The 25,867-nt window shown below is 39.9% G+C and overlaps 1 protein-coding gene across 1 annotated transcript in view; it reads left to right on the top strand.

Moving 5' to 3' along the window:
- TMEM241 (transmembrane protein 241) overlaps window positions 1-25,867 on the top strand; it is a 533,877-nt gene that overhangs the window by 89,452 nt on the left and 418,558 nt on the right. The window contains exon 4 of the mRNA XM_069220019.1: window positions 13,805-13,886. Within this exon, the coding sequence (XP_069076120.1) occupies window positions 13,805-13,886 (82 nt within the window). The remainder of the gene's footprint in view (window positions 1-13,804; window positions 13,887-25,867) is intronic.

The raw sequence follows: 25,867 nt of genomic DNA, 5'->3' as shown, positions 1-25,867 counted from the left end.
GGCGGTTTAAAGATCCTATCACTGCATTTGAACTGAGTTAAGCCTCCCACTGTCCCCCATTTCAGTATTCATGCACTCCTGTTATTGGGATCTGAAATTGTTCTATCCTTCTAGCACCCCTCCCTTTCCTGTCCTGCGGGTGTAGCAGTGGATTCACATGTGCTTACTGTGTGGTTTACCCATCTGATTCTGTAGGCAAAATCACACTGATCCCTAGTAACAGTACATTTGATACAAAGAACCAAATGGCAAATATAACTTACTCAAAGACGTTTATGACAAACAATTTAAAAACACTTAGTGGTGCAGTGACTATTGGTAGAAGATAAACCTGCTTGGTGCTCTTTTTTGAGGTGATCAACCCAAGTGATGAATCACGGTGAATAAGTATGTCAACAAAACACAAAAACATGATGGCCCATTACAGCAAGTTCTTAGCAATTATGTAAGGTCCATGTTTTGAAAGTCAACAGCGTTTCGATACCAATATAAATGACTGGATTATCATCAGAACTCAGGAGAATACGACGAGCCTGTGAGAGAGAGAGTATGATGGATAATAGATTTGCTCACGATGGGTGTGGTTGTATCTGCTGACAAGCTTTAAGGACAGGGTGTTCAGGAATGTCCATAGCTAGAAAAATGCTGGGTACTCATGAGGTGGGCTGCAGTCAGCCCATAGTAGAAAGCAAGTTCAGCCCTTATTTCAACCACTAAAAGAGGTCCACAACGGATATGTCTCTTATGTTTTTCTCGTGTTTGGCTATGACTTTGGTGTGTAAGCTGGGGAACTTAGGTTCCCTATTTATCTTCATACCCAATATTAAAATCATACTAAAGAGGGTGGTACTTTGGCATGAACCAGAGTGTTTACCGAAAATGTTGTCCACTTTTTTAAAGAAACATGCAAATAGTAATCCTTTTGTGGACCCAGAAACATGTCTGCACCAAGGCACCCCTGGCAACCCAGAAGGAGATACTCCCTCGCTCTTTTGATGTCCGCAAGGCAGTTGCATTGTATTTGTCTGGTGTGGTAATTTGCCTTTGTGACAGTTTGTAAATTTTGACCCTGTTTGGAAGGATATTAACTATGAAGTTGAGCAGTTGGTTGAGCAAGATCTTCTGCAAGTGTTATGAACTGGCAAAACAAAAACTTGTGGGCTTTTTTTAGGGCAAGTATCCAAAACAATTGCTGCATCCTTTTGTAGAAGAACAGGATGCTTTTCTTTGAGAAATTTGGAGTGTAGTCTCCTCCGCTTTGCCATTCTCATTTATTTCCTACTAAAGATTAGATGTGGGGTATGAGGGTTTAATTCTAGGATGCTATCTTCGCAGTTGTGTAATCGAGTCATGTATCAATACCGCTTCTTCACAGGTGCATAATCGAGTCATATATCAATACCGCTTTACAGGTGTTTGTAGCTCTGTCCAGGTGGTTGTGCTTATTGCCAAAGGGGTAGGCGAGCCATTAGCCAGTCTTGGTGAGTTTTTAGAAGGACAGAGCAAGAACAACAATGAAGAGGCACATCAGTTACTTCCTGGTAATCTCCTTATTCCAGTTAAGCCTTCTACATCTCAGTCTTTACCAATTTGATACCATATGTCGCCAAGAGCAAACTACTTTTAAAAGTGGCGGGGTGGGGCATTGTCTTACTGAGCCCTGTTTAAGAGGAGAGGTTATGGGCCAGGTGTTGGGTTTTCCATTTTTTAGGTTATTGTTTCTGTAGGGAACATATTAATTGTCTTGAGAAAGTTGAAAATATAACAGACTGTAGAACCTTAGACTGAAAGTCTGAGATGAGGAAGTCTGAATCAGACTAATTAGATCAATTACCAGTTTCCTGTGAGTTGTTCAGCTTTGAACACCTGAAGCTGGGATAACCGCAGGATGATGTCTGTTTATTTCCCATCTTGAGGCACTGAGAGTATGAAACTGAAGTTTTCTTGAGTCGCTGGTTGCTCTTTTTTCCTTCCAGTTGACGCCCCTTTTAGTGAACCTATTGTGACATGCATCAGCTAGCAATGATTTTACATGTCAGTTTGCTGTCAGCTTTGCCCTCACCCACTTCATCACTTGTGAATAAGAAAATAGACATGTCATCTTTAGGGAAATGCTATTTTAGACATTCAAGGCATAGTCCGTTTTACATTCTAGGGCACCTTCTTCTCCTTGGCAGAGTATACATTGGCATAAGCAGCAATTACCATCCATATTCTGGAAGATTTCATGTTTTTCTTGCATATAGTTTTAAGATGGCTAGATGGTCCAGCTGCTTAAGCATTTGTTGCTGACATCTCAGATGAAGTGCAGATCGCATGACATTCCATTTTTATGATAAATTTGTTACCATTATAATGTGTAATAGTAACACCTCTTATTTCTCTTAAAAATGGCACGATTCTGCTGTTGGATGCCTCTTAAAATATGTTACTATTTATTAATTATTAAAAATATTTCTTCTTATGCTCTGTGTTTGTAACAAACCTGTCAAAGCTAGTGAATACTAATAATTTGTTACAGTAACAAGATGTTTAATTTTGTGTATTGCCAGTAATACATGATATTCTATACAACTTAGAAGTACAACATTGAGTTGGTGAAGTGGAAGAGAAGGCAGTAGAGAGCATGCCACAGTATCGGACAGTAATGTACCAGTGTGGTAGGGTGAGACTATAATAGAGTATTGTTATTTATTAGAAAAGAATGTTTATTGCAAGAATTTAAGATACCATAACTAGGCCACAAGTTTAATTTGGGCCTCAGTCTGCTTGCACTGACATCCATTTTGAAGTTGCTGAAAAGAATGTGGCTTTTTAAAACTGCTAGTACAAGTTTTGTACGTGCATGTCTCTCTTCTGTGTATTTCCTTTTTGATAAAATACACTAAATGGTATTTTATGTACTTTGTTGTTTTTGTGTACTGAATTAAATGTATTTACTTGTGTGCCTTACTAGAAAGGCAAATCGAAATGTTCTTGTATGTTGCAATATTCAAGGACGACTGCTTTCCAAGAAAAACTCTTTTTAAAATTGCTTATTGTTTGGTTTGCTTCAATAGTGCAATGACGTTTCCCTTGATTTTATTACAAGAACGGAGGCTCCTATTATGCTTTCCTTTCTTGCTTTATTCAAACAGCAGCCAAGATAAAAAATAAAACTACACATCCCATGAACATAGGGAAGAAAGAAACAAATGATGTCATATCAAGGCAACCAATAATAAATGAGTATGCACAATAACTATCTTCACTACGAACAGCAAGTCCTCTTTTCTTGCTGCTCGCAGTCAAGATAAGTTCTATTATCTCAGCTTTATATTCTTTTCGTGTTTTCACATTGATATATACATATCTTCATATTGTTTTTTATGTCGCTATTATTGTAGTGTTTTCCGCTTATTTTGTGTGTCCGCGTATGTTCCTTGGTTTTAAAATTTTTCTATTTTGTGGGAATTTTATCGGCGCGCTCGCGCCTCTCGGGCCGAGTCGAACGTTCTTCCGAACGTTCGGTTCTCCCGCAGCGCTCCTGAGGTAAGCGTTCAGTTCGCGCTTACCTCGGAGCCGTTCTGCCGTGTTTCTTCCGTTTTCCCTCGCGTCTTCAGCTTCTTTAGAGACGCTTCCTCGGAGCCCTCTGCCGAGTGCGCTTTGTTCCTCGCGTCTTTCAAAGGAGGTTCTCTTCTCCTTCCGTCCCAGGAGGTTTGGCCTGCCAAACCCCAAACTTTTACTGGTTGCTCCTGCCTGGGCACACCCCATTCTCCTCACGCCCACCGTTTTTTCTCAGTTAACCCTATATGTGCTAGTTTATTTTAACTCATTTTCATTGAAACAAAGACAAATTTAGTCAAATAAATTACCTGGTATCCTCAGTCTTTTTATTATTATTCCGAATGGCTAAAAAAGTGGATGATTCGTCCAGTGAAGTTCAAATGGATGATTTACGCGGTGATTTAAATTCCTTTATTCAGAATACAGTTCAACAAGCTGTATCTTCTTCCATGTTACAAATGTCTAAAAAATTAGAATTATCTTTTAAAAAATTCTCCCCTCAAACTTCTAGTACTTCGGAACCTGGGAAAGGAAAAAAGCGCAATTTTTCAAAGTTACAAACGATTGATGAATCTCCCCAGTTGGCTGGTCCTTCCCCCCGTAAGGAGTTTACAACGGTGGATAAGGGTCCCTCTCCTCTGAATATTGTTCAGCTGAGGGATACTGATGACGATATGGATGATGGGGATGATAATGATGGTTTCCAGAGTTCTGATGACTTCTGGCAAGGGCCTTTGGAGAAGAGGCAAAAAACTTCTCTTTCTGATTCAAGTACTCCAACGATTAATGATATTACAGTCTTGGATGCTTTGGGGGAACCAATGTTTGATCCAACGTTAATTCATCATCCAAACTCCACGGAATGGTTCCCGTCTGATCACGTGGCGGAGTATGTGGCATGTCATTTAAGGCATTCTTTGGACAAAGCCACAAGAAATAAATTACGTTCGGAATGCCCTCGTCCCTCTCTTCAGTCTAGCATTACGGCCACACCTATTATAGACCCTAATATGGTACTATTTTTCTCTAAATTTGGAAAAGATCCAAAAAAGGGTGTTGACCGTGCATGGTCAATGTGCCAAGACAAATTGTTGGATTTGGTTGGTCCTCTGACCAGGATTTTGGATTTGGCTGAGGATGCCAGGTTGGAGGGATCGCAAGTTGATCCTGAAATTTTATCTAATTGGGCCCAACGTGCGATATGTTTATTGGGAAACGCTAATACGGCTATCTCTCAAGAGAGGCGTAAAAGCCTACTATTAAAGATTGAACCAAAATTGGGCAGTTTTGCAACCAGGGAAGAGGGGCAGCAGGCTAATGGACTTCTCTTTGGTGATACATTTATTAAAGAACTTGGTAGATACGTTTCTACCTTTCAAACGTTGGACAAGGCGCAATTTTCAATGAAGAAAATTTTCAACTCTAGGGTTTTTGGCAGGGCCGGTAAAGGAAGGAGCCGCTTTACCGGCCGCTTCGCCTCCCGTGGTGGAAGTTTCCGAGGCTCTTCCTACTACTCTTCAGAGTTCAAGCCCCAGTTCTATCCCCAAAGAGGGAGAGGTTTCAGAAACAGGGGCTACCGCCAAAGAGGAGGACAGGTCTCAGGTAAGGAATTTAAATTTTGGCCATCTTCCCGTGGGTGGTCGGTTAGCTCTTTTTCTTCCAAATTGGGGTCGTATTACCGCGGATCCTTGGGTTCTTCAAACCATTCAAGGGTATTGCATAGATCTTTACCAGTTTCCCTATCAGATTTCCCCTCCAAATCCTCTAAGGTTTTCCCTCGAACAATCTCGTTTAATGAAGTTAGAGATTTTATCTTTAATAGCAAAAAATGTGATAGAAGAAACCTGCCTACACCCTTCGGGTTTTCTCAGCACCATATTTTTGGTCCAGAAAAAGAACAAGAAATTTCGCCCTGTAATAAACTTAAAATTGTTCAACAATTTCGTGGTCCACAATCATTTCAAAATGGAAACGATCTTACAACTCAGAGACATTCTGTTGGAGGGCGATTGGTTTGTTCGACTGGATCTGCAGGACGCTTATTTTGCGATTCCTATTCATCCCTCTTACAGGAAATTCCTACAGTTTCAATGGGAGGATTCGATTTTCCAGTTCAAAGCCCTTCCTTTCGGACTGGCTTCAGCTCCTTGGTGCTTCACAAAGGTGATGAAGCCAGTGGTAGCTTCTTTGAGAGCTCAGGGAATAAGATTGATCGTCTATCTGGACGATTTTCTCATAATGGCCCAGAGCAAAGAGTCTCTGTTGCAACATTTACACATTGCCCTTCAACTATTACATTCCCTTGGTTTTCTGGTGAACATGGAAAAATCTTCCCTGTGCCCCTCGACTCAAGTGGAGTTTCTAGGTTTCCTCATAGATTCCAAAACCTCGTCCCTGTCTCTTCCTCAACAGAAGGTGTCTCGTATAAAACACGAGCTACGTCAGATCCTCGATCTTGCCTATCTTTCTCTACGTTCGCTAGCAAGGATTGTAGGACTTTTAGCTTCCTCCATTCAGGCCATATTTCCAGGCCCATTACATTACAGAGCTCTGCAAAGATTAAAGATTCATCATCTTCGCAAAGGCATGCAGTATTCGGATGTGGTTCAGTTAGATCAAGATTCTCGCGCAGAGATACAATGGTGGCTCGATCATCTGGAGGCCTGGAACGGAAGAGCGATTTTCTCTTCGGCCCCAGATCTAGTATTAGAATCCGATGCAAGTCGGACAGGTTGGGGCGCAAGATGTGGCAGCGTCTCGACTGGGGGCGTATGGTCAGAGAAGGAGTCTGCCTTGCATATCAATTGTTTAGAGATGCTTGCAGGTTCCTTTGCTCTGAGGACCTTCGCGAAAGACAAAGTAGGTTGTTCTATTCTCCTAAAGATGGACAACATTTCTTCCGTAAAATATATAAATCATCTAGGGGGAATGAGATCCAAAGCCCTGGCCGATCTAGCCAAAAGTTTTTGGGAGTTTTGTCTTCCCAGAAAACTGTCTGTCACAGCACAATACCTCCCAGGGAAGCTGAATACCATAGCGGACTGGTGCTCCCGTTACCTAAAAGATTCCAGCGATTGGCGTCTTCACCCTTCAGTTTTTGACAAACTTTCGTCAAAGTTCGGTGTCATGTCGATAGACCTGTTTGCTTCACGTCTAAATACGCAGCTCCCTACTTTTTACAGCTGGAGACCGGACCCTCAAGCTCTGGGTACCAACGCTTTTCTCCAAGACTGGTCTCCCCATCTCAATTATGCCTTCCCTCCGTTCGTTATGATTGCCAGAGTTTTGGCTCAGGTGCGTCGTCAGTATGCTTCACTGGTTTTGATAACCCCCTTCTGGCAAACTCAACCTTGGTTCCCTTCGGTTCTGGAATTATCAATAGACCTTCTGATCCGAATTCCTTCTTTTCCGGACCTACTTCTCAACCCGGAGGGTCATCCTCACGAGTTGGTTCTCAATCATTCTTTAACCCTGGTAGCATGGAAGGTTTCGGGTCAGCCTGGAGAACCCCAGGAATTTCGGAGGAGGCTGCCCAATATATCCGTCACTCTTGGGCCCCAGGAACTTCCAAGGCCTACAGGTCCGCTTGGATGGTCTGGTGTGGCTGGTGTCTGGACAGGAATTCAAATCCCATTTCAGCCGATATAATTCTAATTATAAATTTTTTAGCATCTCTTGCCTCTCAAGGGAAAGCTTATAGAACGGTAAATACTTATAGATCAGCCATTTCTGCGGAACACGTTCGTATTGATGGAAGGCCGATTGGAGAACACCCTTTGGTGTGTCGTCTTTTAAAGGGAGTAAGATTTTCGAAGCCCCCTGCTCCTAAATATACACATTTATGGGACGTCAATTTGGTTTTGAATCTTTTTAATTCTTGGCTTGATAATGATTTACTTTCTTTGAAGTCTCTTTCTGCAAAATTGACTATGTTGTTATGTTTGGTTTCCCTGAAGCGTGTTTCTGATGTGAGAGCTCTGGACGTTTCTTCCGTCCAGTTCTCTCCTTCCAATGTGTCTTTTAGAGTTCATAGAAGAACTAAGACTCATATTTCAATAGTTCATTACCCGTATTTTCCTTTGCATTCTAAATTATGTGTTGGGAACTGTTTAAAAAGTTATATTGCTAGAACTGCAGATTTAAGAACGTCCTCCTCTTCCCAGTTGTTGATTTCTTTTGCTAGACCTCATAAACCGGTCTCCTCTCCCACTCTAGCTCGTTGGGTTAGGTGGGTTATGTCTCTTGTGGGCATTGATACGAACACTTTCGGAGCACATTCTACCAGAGGTGCCATGGCTTCTAAAGCCCTTAGCACTGGAGCTCGCTTGGAGGACATTCTTAGATCTGCAGATTGGTCTTCTGTTACCACGTTTAGAACTTTTTATTGCAAGCCTATTACTTCGGTGGTTGATTCAGTTGTTAATATGCTTTAAACAAGCATAATAGGAGCCTCCGTTCTTGTAATAAAATTCAGATTTTCCTAGCTTTAGTAAAGGAAAGTCTAGATTTTATTAAAGATACGGAGGCGAGTATTATCCCACCGCTTTTATTAACCCTCCCTTTCTTTTACAGTGCCGGTCTCTCCTGCACCTGCTACTTCATCCTGAAGATACTGCTCCTAGATGTTCTAGCCTGCTTTGAGAAGTTGCTCCTTCTGACGCTCCTCAAGTTCATCGGTTCATGTTATCCAGGAACTGTGATTTCCGATTCTCTTCTCTGGACTTTGCTAAAGACTTTTTCTCGTTATTAATGGCCTTTTTCATTATTGTGGTTATTATTCCTTTATTTCGTCAGTTTTGACCTGCTCTTGCAAGAAAAGAGGACTTGCTGTTCGTAGTGAAGATAGTTATTGTGCATACTCGTTTATTATTGGTTGCCTTGATATGACATCATTTGTTTCTTTCTTCCCTATGTTCATGGGATGTGTAGTTTTATTTTTCATCTTGGCTGCTGTTTGAATAAAGCAAGAAAGGAAAGCATAATACTCGCCTCCGTATCTTTAATAAAATCTAGACTTTCCTTTACTAAAGCTAGGAAAATCTGAATTATTGGGGAAGTGGTGTTTACCATTTATTCACGATAAAGGCGTTTTTTGAAGTAACCTATTTGATGTAGCACAACTTCTTCAATGTGGACTGGTTTATATCCTGTATCTTTTAGTACATCCCTATAATACCACTTCATGACATGTCAAGTGCTTTGTTTTTAGTTGTCTGAAGCTATAAAATATGCCCTTTGAGGGATGTGTGCCAGACTGTTTGATCGCTTTCATGAAGGCAGATTCTATGATAGTCTGTTTATTTGATTTATACATAGAGACTTTTCATTGTTTCCATATAGACCACTCCCTATGTCAGACTATAATCTGATTTTATGATTAGACTTTAATTGAGTAGATATATACTGGCAAATTACCTTGTTATGAGCTCTCCCAATTGGCTTTATTTTGTGCATTATTGATGCTGATTTAAATCTGATTAACTACTTTTTGCCTTTGTAATGATTCTTTTATGTCGAGTAAATCTTTATGATTTGATCTTGAATTGTGTTCTGTGAAGCTTTTCTTTATTTGTTCAAGGGTCCCCGCCTGTAGGACTCACACAATCCCAATCCTGTACATTGGTCCTTTCAATTTATTATTGCAGTGTAAGCAGGCAAATTGGACAGCATATAAACTTACAAATTCAAAATCAAATTGATAAGTCTCCTTAGCTTGAAGACTCCCTATGTCCTGGGCTAACCTCCATGCAGTCAATACCATTCATGAATCCCCACACAACCTCATTAATTCAAGTGCACACTGTGCAGGCACAGGGTATTCATCTTGATCCTTCTGGGAGATGACAGAAGGATCTACCTGAAAACAATTTAGGACTCTATCTCAGGTACCAGCATTTATGGCATGGAAGATTTGATTTGATAGACCTGAGAGAATTCTCTCAGTCATCTGTTCTCAGTTTTTAGGTGATGAAGTTGGTGGAAATCTCCTGGAGTAACCTTGTCTTCACCCTCAAAGAAAATAGCAATGCAGTATTAGCTCAGTACGAGCCAATATAACTAATGCCCAGAACACCCTGTGATCCTGAGTCAAATTCCGTGCCTCAAGGGGTATCTTATTATTCCTGAGAAAGTGTATAGGAAAGGGGAATTGGGTCTCCACAATTTCCTTTCAGTCACAATTGCAATAACCAGAGACTAAGGGGCAAATGTATCAACAATGCATTTTGCGAGTCGGAAATAGCAATTTTAAGAAATCGCTATTTCTGATTCGCAAAATCCAATATATCATATTTGCGATTGGGTAATAGCGATTTCTTAAAAATTGCAAATGCTATTACCGAATCAAAAATTGCGATACAGCCCCCATTCGCATCTGTGGGCATGTTGGTCCATATTTGCTAATATTTTGCATGTCCCAAATTGCGAATTCCTAACTGGAATTCGCAATTTTTGGAAATGCAAAGTCCAGGGTGCTGGGGGCCTTAGGCCCCCTCTGCTGCACCCCAAAATACTTTTTACAACATGCAAGGTGCACACATGCCAAAAGGGCATGTGTGCTTTACATGTAAATTTAAAAAATGCATTTTTAAAATTTGCACATGGTTACCACCAAGTTCAACTTGGTGGTAAATAGCGATTCCTTAATGCCCAATTCGCATTAAGGAATTGCTTCTTACATGTGCTTTAGAAATCGCAAATAAGGATTCCTTATTTGCGATTTTTTATTTAGAGAGTCGCAATTTGCGACTCTCTAAACAGGGTCGCAATTTTAAGGAATCGCTATTTTAGCGATTCCTTAAAATTGCTTTCAGAATGCCTTTGATACATTCTGAAATGGCTTTTTGCATTTGCAAATGGGCATTCACACCGTTTGCAAATGCAAAAAGCTTTGATACATCTGGCCCTAAGACCTATTAGTGATGCCCCATTAATTGCTTATTATAGCAGGTTTGAAACTAAATAAAATATGGGTAGTTTATTGTAAGATGGACAGGCAGGACTGTGAAAAATTGCCTTATAATATCCGATACATTGTGACCAAGATTTCAAATTTCAATTCACTCATGTGTTATGTAGTGCTTACAATTTGCTATGGTCTGGAACAGCATTTTAAGTATATGTGAAGGGTCTTTGGACTGGAAATTATTTGTGCCATAAACAAACAGCTTCACTTCACAACCACCGGTGCCTCGATCATTCTTGCTATTTGAGTAGCTAGATTTCTAGTTGTATTTGCTCTTCATAAGTCAAGTATGTAAGTATTCATTTGTTTCAAGGAACAAATTATTTGAATCCAGCTATCAAAGTATTTACCAGTTTTCTTCATTAGCTACAATGATGATTACATAACAATTAATAGGATATTTTTGAATTTTGAAAGTCAAATTGAACTAGAAGCTAAATGGGGCCTCAACCCAACACGTTTGACATATTCTCCTGTTTAAACCAGGTTAGAGATATTCATTGCTGAAATAAAAAAAAGTAGAAAACCTGTTATACTGTATTGCTCTGTAGAAGTGATGTCATATTGTTTTGCATTGCAAGACATGTGTTGGTAATCCTTTTCTGTGCTGTATCTATATTGAAGATTGATTACTAATCCTTTTTGTGTTCAAGATGTATTCATGAATTATTGGAGATTATAAATAAATCTAATACAAAACAAATACCTTTTGACCCTAATTAGTTGTCTTTTCACATTGTCTTATGTTGAAGTTGGAGTGCTGCTCATCTGAGGTCCTTTAATGCCAGTCTTTATTGGAATGTACCCCTAATGTTAAATTTAAATATGAAACATAGTTGAAAACAAATGTATATCCCCCACCTCAGGGGAGGAAGTTTAGAATGGAAACTGAGGTGACTATAGGCACATTGTATACATAATCTAAAGGTGGTTGAGATGTGTTTGAATTTAGATTGTGAACTACAAGTGTATGTACTTGACCAAAGTTATAAAGAATCTATGCTATTAGAAATTTCACATTATTCTACTGTGACACTTAGTACAGAGAATACAGCATATGTTTCGGATTTTAACCCATTTTCTCTAGGGGGTTTGAGTCTGCATGTCAAACATTCTTTACGTTATTTTCCTTAATTTTAGAACTAATAAGATAAAGTTAGAGTTTGTCTATTTCAACAGTGACATGATAATATTGTAATTAATATGCATTCAGACTTCAGCCACATGTAGTATGTGAGAGTGGCCCTGTAAGGAAATCCATTAGTATCATAGTAGTATCGAGTTTTGTACATCTGCATCGGACCAATGATCATTAGAGAGGTTTAAATGAGGCTGGCTCGGTCTAAGTTTATCTACTACGATGTTTCATTATGAAGTTTTACTTGTGTAAATGTGTACTGTAAGCTTGTAATTCACAGGAATAATGTAACAATTTATTGTCCTGAGAAATATCTAAAAAATATGGTAAAACTAAAAATGAATTATCATTTGGATATTAGTGTTAAATAGTAAAAGTTGTGATAGGTAGGCACACCATCATTGTGATCACTGTAGTTAGGATCATAGAAGAGATTATGAATTTTCAATTGTAAATATATGTATGACAGCACCAGAATTTAATTGTAATTCAGATCACAAAGCTGAGTAAGAGCAGGATGCCGTCAGCATGCTTTAGTCACCATTGTGAATGAGTTAATCAACATATTGCAGCCTTTTTATTGACTAGTTTTTGATCGCCCCATGGATTGAGGCAGATGGCTATTTTCCTAAAACAATGTATTGCTGTTCAATGTCAATAGCAGTTTTTCCTTTTAAATCTGCTTGATCGCGATTTACAGTGAATCTATTGAAATTGTAGATTCTCTATAAACAATAACTAGTGATATACAAATGATGTTTCAATGCACAGGAAATCATAGCAGTGTATATTTTCTACATACGCCACTAATTTTCGTTTATGGTTGTGATTGGAAGCATAGTGTAATTCTTTTTAGACTAAATGCATGAGTAAAAGAAAATTAGGTGTCTAATTGAATACTTTTTATGTGACAAGTGACAAAAGTCTCACTATAGAACAATTTTGTTGAGTTTTATGAAAGTAACATGGTAAGACATTGTAGAGGAGGGTTTTCTCTAATTAGATTACAGTATAAAATTCTATCTTGTTGACCTTGCTTTGATGCAATATGATTATTTGAATCTTTAATGTAGGATAATAGGATGGCATAGGCTGATTTTCCAGTAACATATGAAATTAGAAATACACATTATTTTTTAGAACTTAATCATAATATATAGTTTAACTGAAGGATTCTTTGTTTATCTTGTAGAACAATATTTTAATTTCTCGTTCAATGTAATGTTTATGTGGCCCTGACGAAGCAAGGAAACAAAACGCGAAAACATGTTGCTGAGTTGTATAAACTGAATTTTTAAAGCACTGGGCGCATCTTGTCAATGTCAGTGTGACCCCTCACAAAAAAGTTTAGTAATCTGAAACCTGACCAAACAAAGACAGGACATATGCTGAGCTAAGCTGAATACTGAACTAGAGAACTGGCAATACCTTCCAGTGTAATCGGGACATCATGATTAAAATCCAAATGTTTAATTATTAGTCAACTAATATTGAGGTAACTGTGTCATTTTTGGCCACCAAAGCAAATCCGGAAATGGTAATAAGTGCAATACTACTAACAGAGGAACTTGTGTTTTTTCCAGTGCGGGGCACACATACATTTTGTAGCAGACTCATTCCTTTATACTGTTGGTGCTAGTCTGTCTTTTTAGGCTGCCCATTTTATAGTGCTAATACAGTGAGGACAACTGTTTACAAATTGAGCAATCCCAGTGTATTTCGTTACATATTAATAGTTGTAGCTAAGGCAACATTTTAGCTTTCCCACCACACAGCATTGCACTTTGACGTTATACTCTTGCACTCGTATGTCGTTTCAATTTCACTCTAACACAATGGTATTGTCCTACGAGTATAAAGCTTTTAAAACTCATGTTTTTATCCCCATCCTAAGAATAGCTCATACGTAAGATTTCTAATGAGGGCTTGAAGTACAATGGCCAGAGAGAGTGTGCACCCAACCCCACTTCCATTCACGAGGCAGACAACAAAACTCATTCTTTGCATGCAATATCCCCCATATGAAACAATAAGAAAACTCTACAGGGGAGCAACAATTTTGAATTGTATCTCACAGCGGAATGAAGAACATGTATTTTTGCATTGTACATAGACTGACTGAGTGGTTCACACTAAATGGTTTTTATATGTTTCAGGTCTGAAATACGTTCATGGCTGCCTTGCTCTGGGTTGTTTGTTGGCATCATTTATGCAGGTTCCAGGGCGTTGTCAAGACTGGTAAGAAATTACCATAATAGAAAAACTTTACACATATATTTCTTGTTGCTACACATATTTAAGAAATCACTTTTAATATGGAGAAAAGCATTTACTGTTGTGCTGATGATATGTTAGTTCAGTGGCAGTCTGTACTTTAGAAGGGAGAAGGGTAGTTGGGGCACAAATGCACACGTAAACACCCACTTTTGATTTTTATGAGAAATGCTCGAGCTGGTTGGCCTTAGGCACATCAGGAAACATCAAAGCCTGCATGATCACAATGTTAGTATACAATAAGAAAAAACCTATAGCACATCAAATCAGGCTGAGCCATAGAACGTTCTCCTCACCTCAGATGATCTGAATATTTCCTTTACATTTAAAATATGAAGAGACAATAGAATAACCACTATTTAAGCCATAGGGTGAAATCTTCAAAGTGCAAAGACAGACAATTTAGGTTACAGTTGAAAGTAGCTTCAGTTAAAAGAACTAGGTGTAGGGTATATCATTTTTCCATAGTCCCTTCTCTGTAGGACAACCTGATATGTTGCGTTTTATATATCCAACAAACATGCCATCTCATGTATGGTCCTGTTTGGGGTTTTTATGTCTCCTAGGGATCTTACTGACATTCATCGAGTAAAGCCAACCGTGTTGCTCCACCAAGCCATCAACTTGTCTGTCTGCACTTCCCACAGCTCATTACATGACGTTTTAAAGATATTGGCGACAACAATTTGCCTTGGAATCTCTCAGTATGGGCATCACAGTTTTGAATTTTACAATTTTACTGCTCGACTAGCTGGAAAATAATAAGTGGAAGCAGGGGATCAGATGACAGTCATGTCTAGCTGTCCTATGAGGTTACCTTACATTTTTTCTATCTTTTATTGGGTTTCTAAAGTACAAACTAGATAAGAGCATTGGAGGACAATCACAAAATCAATGACGACCTATAGGTTTCCCCTGACTGAGAAATATCAGTGGCTTTCGGAGGCAATGATGTGACGGTTGCCAGGCAAGGGGCTGAGGTAGTATTCTACCTAAGTGGGGTGCAATGTAGATAAGTATGAGGGACTGGTAAGCCTGGGGCTATGGAAACATCAGCAGAGAGATGTGGATTGGTCCGGGTCAAAATCTTGGGGGCCTGACCTGATATTACCATTGGAAAGGGGTGAAGCGTATATCAAACAGTAGATCTGGGAGGGGGACTGAGGGGAAGGGGTGGGAGTAGCTGGAGGGGTGGGGTCACCAAAGCTTCTGGGGCCTATGTTTGGTATGGGAAACTACAGTTGCTGAGAGGAGAAGACGAGTTGGAGGTGGTTGTCCAGAGGTGAGGGCCGGATGAGATCAACCTTGACCCGCCTGCCTTCGTTAGCTTGCTCTTTATTATTCTCTCTGTCTTTCCCAATTGTTCTTCCTGTGCGAAGATCACAATTTTTTAGAGTTGTGTGATAATAAAAATGCATTCTTATCGATCTATTAAAATGTATTTTGTTGGCTGGGTGAACATTCAATACAGAAGAATTATTTTTAGGAATGAGGGCAAAATTAGGCCCGACCCTAAATTAAGGGTCACTTGAGTGAGCAAAATGGTATGCCAGTGCTGCATAGTTGCCTCTTCAAAGATTTTTTTTCCTGTTCAGTCACATGCACTGGAAGAGGTGCAGGTGGCTGAGCCTGGACCTTTCCATGCTCACTCAGCTCATCGCTCAACCTTGTTGCTTCTCCGGCAGGTAATTCGCTTACAGCTGGTGACAAAGTGAGAACTGTGGCTTGTGGATAGTCTGCAGAGGAGGGAACAACAGCTGCCTCACCTTAACAGCACCAAGACCCCAACACATCACTCTCATGGCTATTTAGCATATCCACCTAAATACACCAGGTGTATATGTATTTTGGCCATCCAGATATGGCCCTGTTGGGAATTGCAAGATAGATCCAGCGCTTCCATGCCCTGATGAATGAAAAGATGAGGTGCCTCTCCTTATAAGATGCAGCACCCTCCAAGCTTGATAAGAAGGCTCATATGGTTGTGTTTCCTCATCCAGACAAAAACAGAAGATATCTATTCTATTACAGAAGGGTGTTTTGAATGAAACCTTTAACAAACACTTAGCTCATCCATGGTTCTTACAAAAGTCACTGGCTTCAAATATATATGGCTCATTCTGATATGACAATCTGCACCGGCACGACTTCCTTAGGATTCACCACGCTATTTGCACCTTTTAGCAGCACTTAGATGCAAACATGTGACTCACAAAATGATAATTTTCACTCAAACAGATTTACTTTAATGTAAAATTACACCAGTATCACTGAATTTTAAATGTGAGTACGTCTTAAAAGGGTGAATTTAGTGGACACAACCTGCAAAAAGTGGTGAACATCCACTGACTCACAAGTTGAAGATGTTTTCAAATGTTTTGTTGTGTTTGACATCCTGGAATTAGTTACAAATATGCTTTTGTCAAGGGATGGTGAAAATCCGTTTTATGGTGAGAAAGTTAAGGGAACACTTTAAAAATTTACGGGGTTGTAGAGGAAGAGGTTTCAGCTCCCGGAATTAAAAATCTCACTGATTCATTACATTTATGAATTAGGAAATCTAAATATGTAAATCTTAACTTCTGTGAGAGTTCCAAGGAAATTGCACCAGTTTTTGTGAATTTTGATACAGTTTGAAATGTTCTCTGGACAACTAAACGGACCCAAGCAAATTTCAGATTCACTTGTGAATTGAGTCCAAAGTCGTTCGCAGGATCTGTTTCCTTCCGTGTAGTAAAGAATTGGAGGCTTGCTGAATTCCAATGAAGCATATTTCCATTTTGAGGTTGATGTTTCATGTTAGTTGGAGGAAAACTCACCGGCAAAAACGACAAGAGAATCCGAGAGAGAGGAAGTGGATGTTTAAAGAATAGGATTCACGAGGGAGTGTAGAAAGGAAGAAAAAGACTGATCCAAGTGAATTTAGAAGCTAGAGAAGTGGGAGACTGGACGCATTTATTGCTCTGAGCAGTTCCAGGTCTCTAAATATAACCGCTCCACTTTCTCTGGGAGTTCACAGCTTGTTTCCTGGCTGAAAATTACATTTCAGAGACAAAACAGATACTTTCTCGCTTCCAGACTGTTTTGTTTTCATTACTGTTGCCACAAGAGCATGTGGGAGATTAGAGTATCTTGTTTCTAAAAGTGTTTTAGGCTTACTATCCGGAAACCGTATGTTTTTCTTCGTGTTCACAAAGTGACAAGTGGAAATGGGACCAGGCCTTGTTCAGTACTTTTCTTTACTGGGCAATGGAGTAATGCTAAATAGTCTCCGGTATTGTTCTGTACAGGAATGGTCCTCTTCCACCAGGAAGGTATGGGGGACTGAGTCTTACATCTTCCTCGTTGTAGAATACTAGTAGCTTTGAAAACCACTGTGCTGTCCTGTAATAGGGCTGTAGTTTTCTGCACACTGCAAGGCATATGCTGCACACTGTGATCTGTAGAGCCTGCGCCGAGTTACATGACATGTTATCTCTTTTGTGGACAAGGAAGCCTTATAACTGTATGTCATGAGATCATGTCTGTGCAGAACTTGTCACTCTTTTGTTTACTACAATGTTATTTTCTTCGCTTCTGTCCTGGCAACTTGGGTGCAGTGATTTTTAGGCGGCTCCAGGCACAATGATATTTATTGATTTAACGTCCCCACTTCTCTAGCAACAGAAACTGGTCTGAGTCTTTCAGATGAAAATTGGTGAACCTTTGTGGTGGATTCCTAAGACTGATGCCACAAATCTCCTTAATACTGGAACTTAATCATAGGATGCCAGGACTCTTACAATGACAAATATGGGGAAAATAAGCCCTCTGAAGTTTTTTCTTACATAGTAAGCAAGCATTTGCAATGTAATGGGTCTCGCATTTGCTGGAGTTAGTTATTACCGTTATAAATTCCTAGCTGCACTTTTCTTGCCACATAAGTTGAAATTGAAAAGTAAAACAGTTGACATAAATGAGCTGATTCAAAGCGCCACAGCCGCCATGAGTGTGAGCGTAAAGGAGAGACATAAAAGGAAAAAGAAGTCCGCTCGCAGTCAAACATATTGGCAAACACGCAATTATTCATGTATCAGGGTCAGTCCTCAAGGCGGTAACAAACCCGCCCGAAGCGGGACAAACGTAAAGCATTTACTAATGTCATCAAAGGATTTTTGAAGGGCAAGCCCACGAATGAGTGAAAGTGATGGGCTTGAGATGGGGGTGGTTAAAAGCCCACATAGATACCAGCACGTCCGAAAAGCAGCCCTTGTGCGCTGCTATCCTCGACCTAAAAAGGTATGCCTACCTGTGTCCTTGCCCTGATCAAACTTACATAGGGTATACTATCACCCAGCATCAGTCACCAATTTAACATACTGTAAGGTTTTTGAAAGACAAACATTTTAGGAACTTGAGCATTACTCTTTTAGCTTATCTTAACTTCTGAGTGTAGAAGTCAGTTCCAAGAACATTATACTCACAATGCCACACATGAAAAATAGAACTGTCTCAGTTATGGGCAGTGAAACCTTACCATCCCCAGTGCACGTTTAATGATCTCAGACATGCTGTGACAGGTGCTCTTGCAAAGGACATATTCTGGGCCATTCTCTGGCAAAATACAGAAGTCAATCCAGTGGGTACTTATAGAAACAAGCATATTTCCACTGTCAGCAAACAGAGGATAAAAAGTATAAATGATTGTTTCTTAATTGATGCAATAAATGAAGGTGATGTGATATGTGATGTGATTAGCATGTTAGCATATATAGAAGAGAAAGAATTCCCTCTCACTAACAATCATGATGCCACATCCAACAAAGGTTTGTTAGAGCGGTCAGTTGCAACATTCTCAGAGTTTTGCTCTTTTAACAGGGAGGTCCTCAGCGAGCTTGTTGAACTCTTAGGTTCATTGGGGCAAAAACAAAAAGTAACACTAAGAATGTAGAGGTGGCCTGACACAGGGCAAGGGAGCATGCCCTCCAGGGCCATACGGGGTCTTTCCATTCCACTGCATCAAAATGAGAAAGATGGCCCTTAGATTTATTTGCCGCCATATTCCAATCCAGCAGAGACTCGCTGTAGCCAGCCACTATGAATTCTCTGAAGGCAGTGACCCAGTCACTGCAAATCAAAAGAACTTTCGACCAATCTGGAGGACGTAGTGTGGGATTTCAAATGCACCAGATAGTTTGAGTGGGGGGTGCAAAGGGGCAGGTGGGGGGTGGGCAAAACAAAACAAATAAAAAATAAAATAAAAAACACAAACTTACCTCAGTCCCCGCCGCATCCGCATCACCGCTCTTTAGGTCTTTAGGCCTCCACTGTAGGCACAGGCTCCCAGCCTGGGACCAATCCTAATGCTGCTCTCATGCTGCTGGCAGCATGAGGGCAGCATCAGGATTGATCTGAGCACCCTGGCTTTACACTTCCAGGCAGACCGGGAGCATGTGCCTGCTGTCTCCAACCCAGCAACACAAATTGGGTTGGAGAGAGCTCAGTGCGCATGTGGGTGTGGCCGTCCTGAGACAACCAGCCAAACACATGCCCACTGAGAGGAGTGCACACCACTCCCCCTTTATGGCTGTCATCCCCCATGGCCCTTCCCCCTAGAAAAATAAAACAATGATAAACGTTGTTTAATATCGTTTTATTTTTTAAGTTTTGCAGCTGCTGCTGGTAGGGGGACGACCTTTATTGGTGTCACCATGTCTAGTTTGATGGTTGCTGTGGTAAAATTGGCATTCAATGGGATCGAGAGGGGTGCCCATTGGGAATGTTGTAGAAACACACAAACTGTAACTTTGTGTGTGGTCACAACGAATTTTTATGGAAACATTTCAATTTTTGAGGAAAGGAAATTAAGATGCATAAATCCTAGCAAAACACACATCAGATTTTACAGTGGCCACTAATATACTGTCTTAGTTTTATGTGTAGATATGAAAATCCGTGTTTTGTACATTGCTAAGTGCCGATAAAGAGATTTTTGTTAGTTTCTACAAATGAATAACTTTAAGAAAATCACACGTGTATGATTACCATTGGTAAAATTAATGTTTTTTATAATCCAGGGTAACAGTACTTGGAGACACGCGCTTGCGTATGTGGGACGTCTCTGACTCGAATATGAAGCCTTGCCTTCTTATAACTTCTTTTGTGTGTACCACAAAGGATTTCTGTAGATCTGGCCACCATCAGAACCTTTGGAAAACAGAGATATTGTACGAGTTTTTAGGTTGATAGGCCAGCAAAGAAAGAAACCACATTAGTTCACTGAAGGAAATCATAATAACTGTAAGAACAAATCAAAAAGTATTTGAAAGGTGTAAGTAATTACTGCATGGTGCATTAGAAATTAGAGATTTGGAACAGAGATCTACAATGCAGGGACCAATGCTGTTTGCCTTGGATAACTCCCAGAATGAATGAGTGAGTGAGTGATAGAAAGAGAGGATGGGTGGTTAAGGAGGAGAAGAATCCCTGATCGTGTCACACCTGGGAAGTGCGACTGGTTTAGCACTCACCTGTGATAAAACATTATTAACAGGGGGTTGACAACAGAAATGTGAAGTGGGTTGAGACACAACTTAAAAAACAACAAGGTGATGGAAGAAATGTTTGAATTAATCCCAGTTACTGACAATAGCTCTGGGGTGCATTCCAGACCATCGCTTTCTGCCCACTGTGATATTCTACAGAGAGACCCCGCCTTATGCAAATCAGTGTAGGTCCTGCTCCAGTAGGGACAGTCCACCCCGAACTGCCAGGGCAGGTCCCCTCCAGATGGGAATGCAAGCAATCCCAGACCAGTTTCAACCTCCTTAGGCCTCATCAGTGGGATACAGCTTGAGTCCTGTGGCATAGTGTGACAGGTATGCCTAGATTTAGGCGCCATGCTCACTTTGCCACTGTAACCAAGCTGCACCGGACTAAGGAGCTAGAAACTAGGGCAAAACTGGTCCGGGGTTGCTTGTCTTTCGGTTCAGAGAGAACCCAGTTTGGCAGTTCAGCCTGGATTTATTGTGGCAGGATCAAGGCTATGACTGGGTCTGATCTGAGGTGGTGTTATGGGCAAAAAAGGATGAACTGCGACGTGGCCCGAGTAATTATCAGGGCCTGAGTTCAATTCAAGCATCATATCCAATACTTATTTGGTTATTTAAACACCTGTCACAGCAAACTGGTGGAAGCCATCGGGCACACCATCAGCTACTATCTGACTGTGGCTTGACCCTACTCAAAAGAAATGCTACTTCTTGGAAAAATATCCCAGTTCTTTGATTACATTTTCGAAAGACTGCTGAATGACTTTCCGGAGCTCATCAACACCGATTTCCCCACTAAGGCATCAAGCTAACTGAGGCAGACTGAGTGGGACCTGGTTGATTACCTCCAGGCTACTCCTCACTGAGCGAGATTAGTTAACCATCAGGTGGAGGGTGTAACACACCACGATCCCTAAGCCACTCATTGGCGAATGCCATCAGTCGGTACTGTTCAGTGCTTAATTTGTAAATAAAGAGGTGCTGGTGCTCAAAGCCCTTCTCTTAAACACGAGACTGCTGTAATTAAATCTACCAGCACTGACTACTGAGGCAGCGTAATCCTGAAGCCATCTAGGGCCTCTTCAATCCATTTACGGCCACCCCTGCCCCTTCAGCTCATCCTGCAGCTTTCTACTTTCTCCCTTTATGATGCTTTTTAGTTTTTCCTTCTTCTGTCTTTCTCATATGTGTCTTTTGCTCGCAGCAAATGCTTGAGGCATCACCCAGAGAATCTCATGCTTGAGTATTTACTGTTTTTGTTATGTTGATTTTGTGGTGAAGATGGATTTACTATACTGCTGGCCCCTGTGTGCATGTGTCACACTCATCCATGTATCCCGTGGCTGGGTTTGAGTAAGGGTTCAAGTAACAGGAAACCAGGGTGCACTAGCCACAGATCCAAAACGGTGTCTGCATTTGACTTGTTTGTATTGGCGCAGAGCATTGACCATAGTACAGGAGCTGAAACATAAAATACAATTGTAAATTAGTGCAGCAGAGACTATTTTGTATTGCAGCACACGAGTTACTGAAGAAAGTGCAGTGCTGAAATTGTATTAGGAGGTCAAGGTGTAATTGTTTGTAAGTGGAAATGCAAAAACCGGAGTTAAGGAACTAGTACTTTTTTTTCTTACAATAGAAAGGGATGAGGATTGACCACAGATAGGTGACAGTATTGCAAACAGGGCAGAGCCTTATACCAGCTGATTTAGAGATGATGGTCATGCAAAACTACATAATAAATCAATACACTTAAATGTGATGCAATCTAACTTACTGAGAATGGGAGATTCTTGCTGAATTTATCACAACTTTGTTTGATCAGCATCTCGAACATTGGTATTTGACAATTAAGGCATGGTCCTCTTGGGGAGACAATAGGCATTTAAGGGCTTGTGAGCCTGAAAAAAAGGACAAAGGTTGCCTCAGTTACTTCACATGTGTCTCTGAAAATAACAGCACTTTTCAAAAATGACTGAAAAAATGTCCTTCTACTATGTTCGAAATATTAAATATTTTATTGCAAGAAAATGAAAGGTAAAACTGAAACTTTTTTTGTAAAATCTAGTGGAGGAAAATGCCCTCTTATGTTCTAAAGCAGTAATTCTTAATCTGTAGACCGAGGACCCAGGGGTCCGTGACTGCTTACAAAATTAAATAATGTTGACCGATTAATAAAGTGTTAATACACAAAGAAGCGAAATGTTAAATTAAATGTGAATCCTTAGATTGATTTGTGTGTGAGGTGCTAGTGCACCCAACAAAATATAGTATGGATAATGAATGTCTCAATTACATTTTAAAAAGCTTCATCCTTCCTATTAAAATGATGGTTTGCTCATATTTGTAAATTAAATACAATATTTCATTTTTTGTGTATTTGATTTGAAGACACCGATGGCTACTTTAGCTGGCCCAGCTTCTGCCCTTAAAGCAAATTGGATTTGCACTCCCAAACCTGAAGTACGCATGTCAGGCTGGCTCAGTCCGGAGACCGGCCAGTCTGTCAAGCGCATTTTAATTACTCAGCAACATAGCTATCCATGACAACAGCCACGCCCCTCTGTCCATGTTGACAAGTGACACCAATAAAAGTAAATGCTGCTGAGCCCAGGCTGGGTACAAAACTTTGCCAAACAGGAATTTAAATATATAACAGTAAATAAAATAAAGAACTTTAAAACTGCTATATTTTCTAGCGACATGGTGGCTCAAAGTAGAGGGGCAGCCCTTTTCCGCCCCTTAACGGGGGCAGCTGCTAGCTGGAAGTCAGAGACCCCCCAATGAATTATTATTTAAGTACAGGGACCTTCACTGAGCGATTACTGGAAGGCATGGGCTGCAACCTAAGGATTTTCTCTGATCTGAACCTCAAAACAATACATAAAAAATACAGAAACAAGCATTCAAACAAAAGTGCAAATAACACATTTTACTTAATTTGCAAACTAATATAAATAAACAAATATTTTTTTTAATTTAACTAGAAAGGTTGAAGCTTTTCTAAATTCAATTGAAGCCACACATCATACATACTATATTCTGTTTGATGCACCTGCACTGTCCACACCAATCCATCTGAGGATACTAATTTCATTTTTAGCCTTCAATTTCAAATTCATTGACATTTACAGCATGTTTTAAAATTTCTATTGTAAATTTAGCCACTTGATTTATATACACTTTATTAATCTGTTAATATTAGTTCCCTTAGCAGTCGCGTACCCCCTGAGCAAGCTTTGAGGACCTCCAGGGGAAACCAGACCACAGGTTGGGAACCACTACTGTAAGGTATACAATAATGCAATAATTGGGTGCAAAGGGCTACTTAGGCCTCTGGAACCATGTACTGCTGTACTGATAGCTGCTTTCCTGGACGGAAGTACCTGCTATATCATTTCATGTTTTATTGTGGAGGTAGAAACATATATTGTTTTAATAGGCCTTATATAATCATGGAAGATGTGGTATTCTTAATGTGAGCATCAGCTTCAGTGATATGAAGGTCAGAATGTGAGTGACAACATCCCTGCTGAAGAGTTAAAGAATGAGCAACTTCTGAGGATGAATTAGTGCTCGGAACTAGTCGGAGGTGACACTGGTGGCTGATTCAGTATGTGATTAATAAACTACTTTCATTAGTTAAAGCTGTCTATGGTCCTGTTAGTGGATGAAAAGCTACATGCTGCTGTAAAGACTACCTATACCGATGATCCATAAAATAATTTATTATATACTAATCGCTAGCCCATGACAGTGGAGTTACAATGCACAAAAGAGCTGCCATAGCACATCTGCTCGAGCTCCAGCTGCTCTCTTGGAATCATGAACATGTTTTCTAAACAACATCACTGTGAACAGTGTTCTAGCAGTGTACGGTGTCCTAAGAAGGGCAAGAAGAGAACACTAATAAAATATATAATAATAAAACAACATCACACACACTTCTTCCTTTCAAAAAGAACTAAAGCAATGCCTAATAGATAAACAAAAACATACACTATCACAAGCAATATGAACAATCTAACACACCCTACATAAGTCATTGTGATATATAACATAGTAAAGCACAGGATATCATCCCAACAACAATAGTCAGGAGTATAAGGTGAAGAGAAAGAAGTTAGACACATAAATAATCATTCAGTCTTATAGGATTTTTTATACTCAACCAAACCTACCCTGTTTTTCATTCTGGACAGCATGCCTATTTGGGTGCCTCAGGTTCTTCCACCTTCATTGCAGTGTTTCATTTGCACATCATTCTTATGACTGGTGTCACCTTTCAACAACCAGCTATAACTCTCTTTTGGAGCTTTCCCCATCATTCGTTCTTCTACACATGGAAGTACGACTCGGGTGCCATAGTTTATGGTCACTAAGGAGGACTGAATTGCAAAATGTTTGTTTTCACTTGTAAAAGCTGGAAGAGTTTACTCTCCTTCTTTCTTGGAAACTCTGGTAACATTACCTTGACCAGATCACCAACATCAATACTTATAACTTTTCAATTATATTTCTGATGATTGATATTTCTTATATGCTTCCTGAGCTTGTGTCAACTTGTCTTTCACAACCGAGGGTGACTAGTCCACTTTCCTAGATTCCTGTATCCACCCAAAAAAATCTTTGGGAAATGGAACCCTTCCTCTCATGAGCTCAAATTGACTACGTCCTGTGGCTGTACTTGGAGTAATTCTGTACGCTCACACTGTATGCAAACCTCTGTTCGTCAGTTTAATATGGCATTATTAGTAAGCCATATAGCCCCTTTCACATGAAATTTAACGCCATTACATTAATTTGTACCATCATCTGGAGAAACCACATCCAAATGGGACGAATGTCATAAATATTTTCTGAATTATATATCTACTTTTGATGATGATGAGTATCTTACTCTGAAAAAGAAGAATAAATGGTCATAGTGCCTAGGATCTAGTGGCTTGAAAATGTATAATTGCATAGAAAAAATGCCACGACAACCAGGCCCAGGGTAATGTATTTACTGTAGCACTGGAAGATCTGGATTCTTATTTTGCTCCCCCTGAATATGTGGGCAATGAGAAATACAAATTTTATAGCAGAAAACAGAGCAAAAATGAAACAATAGAAAGGAATGCACAAATAAATAAATTAATTAATTTATAATACAGCAAGATAAGTAATTATCCTGAATGTTGCAAGCCTTTAGAAGTCCTTGAAAGCCAGTGCATATCTGATATGCGATGCTGAGTATTAAACTCTTTGTAACAAAAAATATGGCAGCATCTAATTTTGACTCTGCGTGACCTCGTAAGTCATAAGGTGAAAAGATCTACTGTTCCAAAATACCCGTGTTAAAGGAAATTGGTCTGTTAGTAGGAAAGAATCTATCGCCTTGATTCACACACAATGAGGCTATTAATCTATCAT

Source organism: Pleurodeles waltl, chromosome 2_2 (genome assembly GCF_031143425.1).
Source record: "Pleurodeles waltl isolate 20211129_DDA chromosome 2_2, aPleWal1.hap1.20221129, whole genome shotgun sequence".
In the NCBI taxonomy this organism is placed as follows: domain Eukaryota; kingdom Metazoa; phylum Chordata; class Amphibia; order Caudata; family Salamandridae; genus Pleurodeles; species Pleurodeles waltl.
Note: the sequence above shows the minus strand (reverse complement) of the source record. Positions and strands in the feature narration are given on the sequence as shown.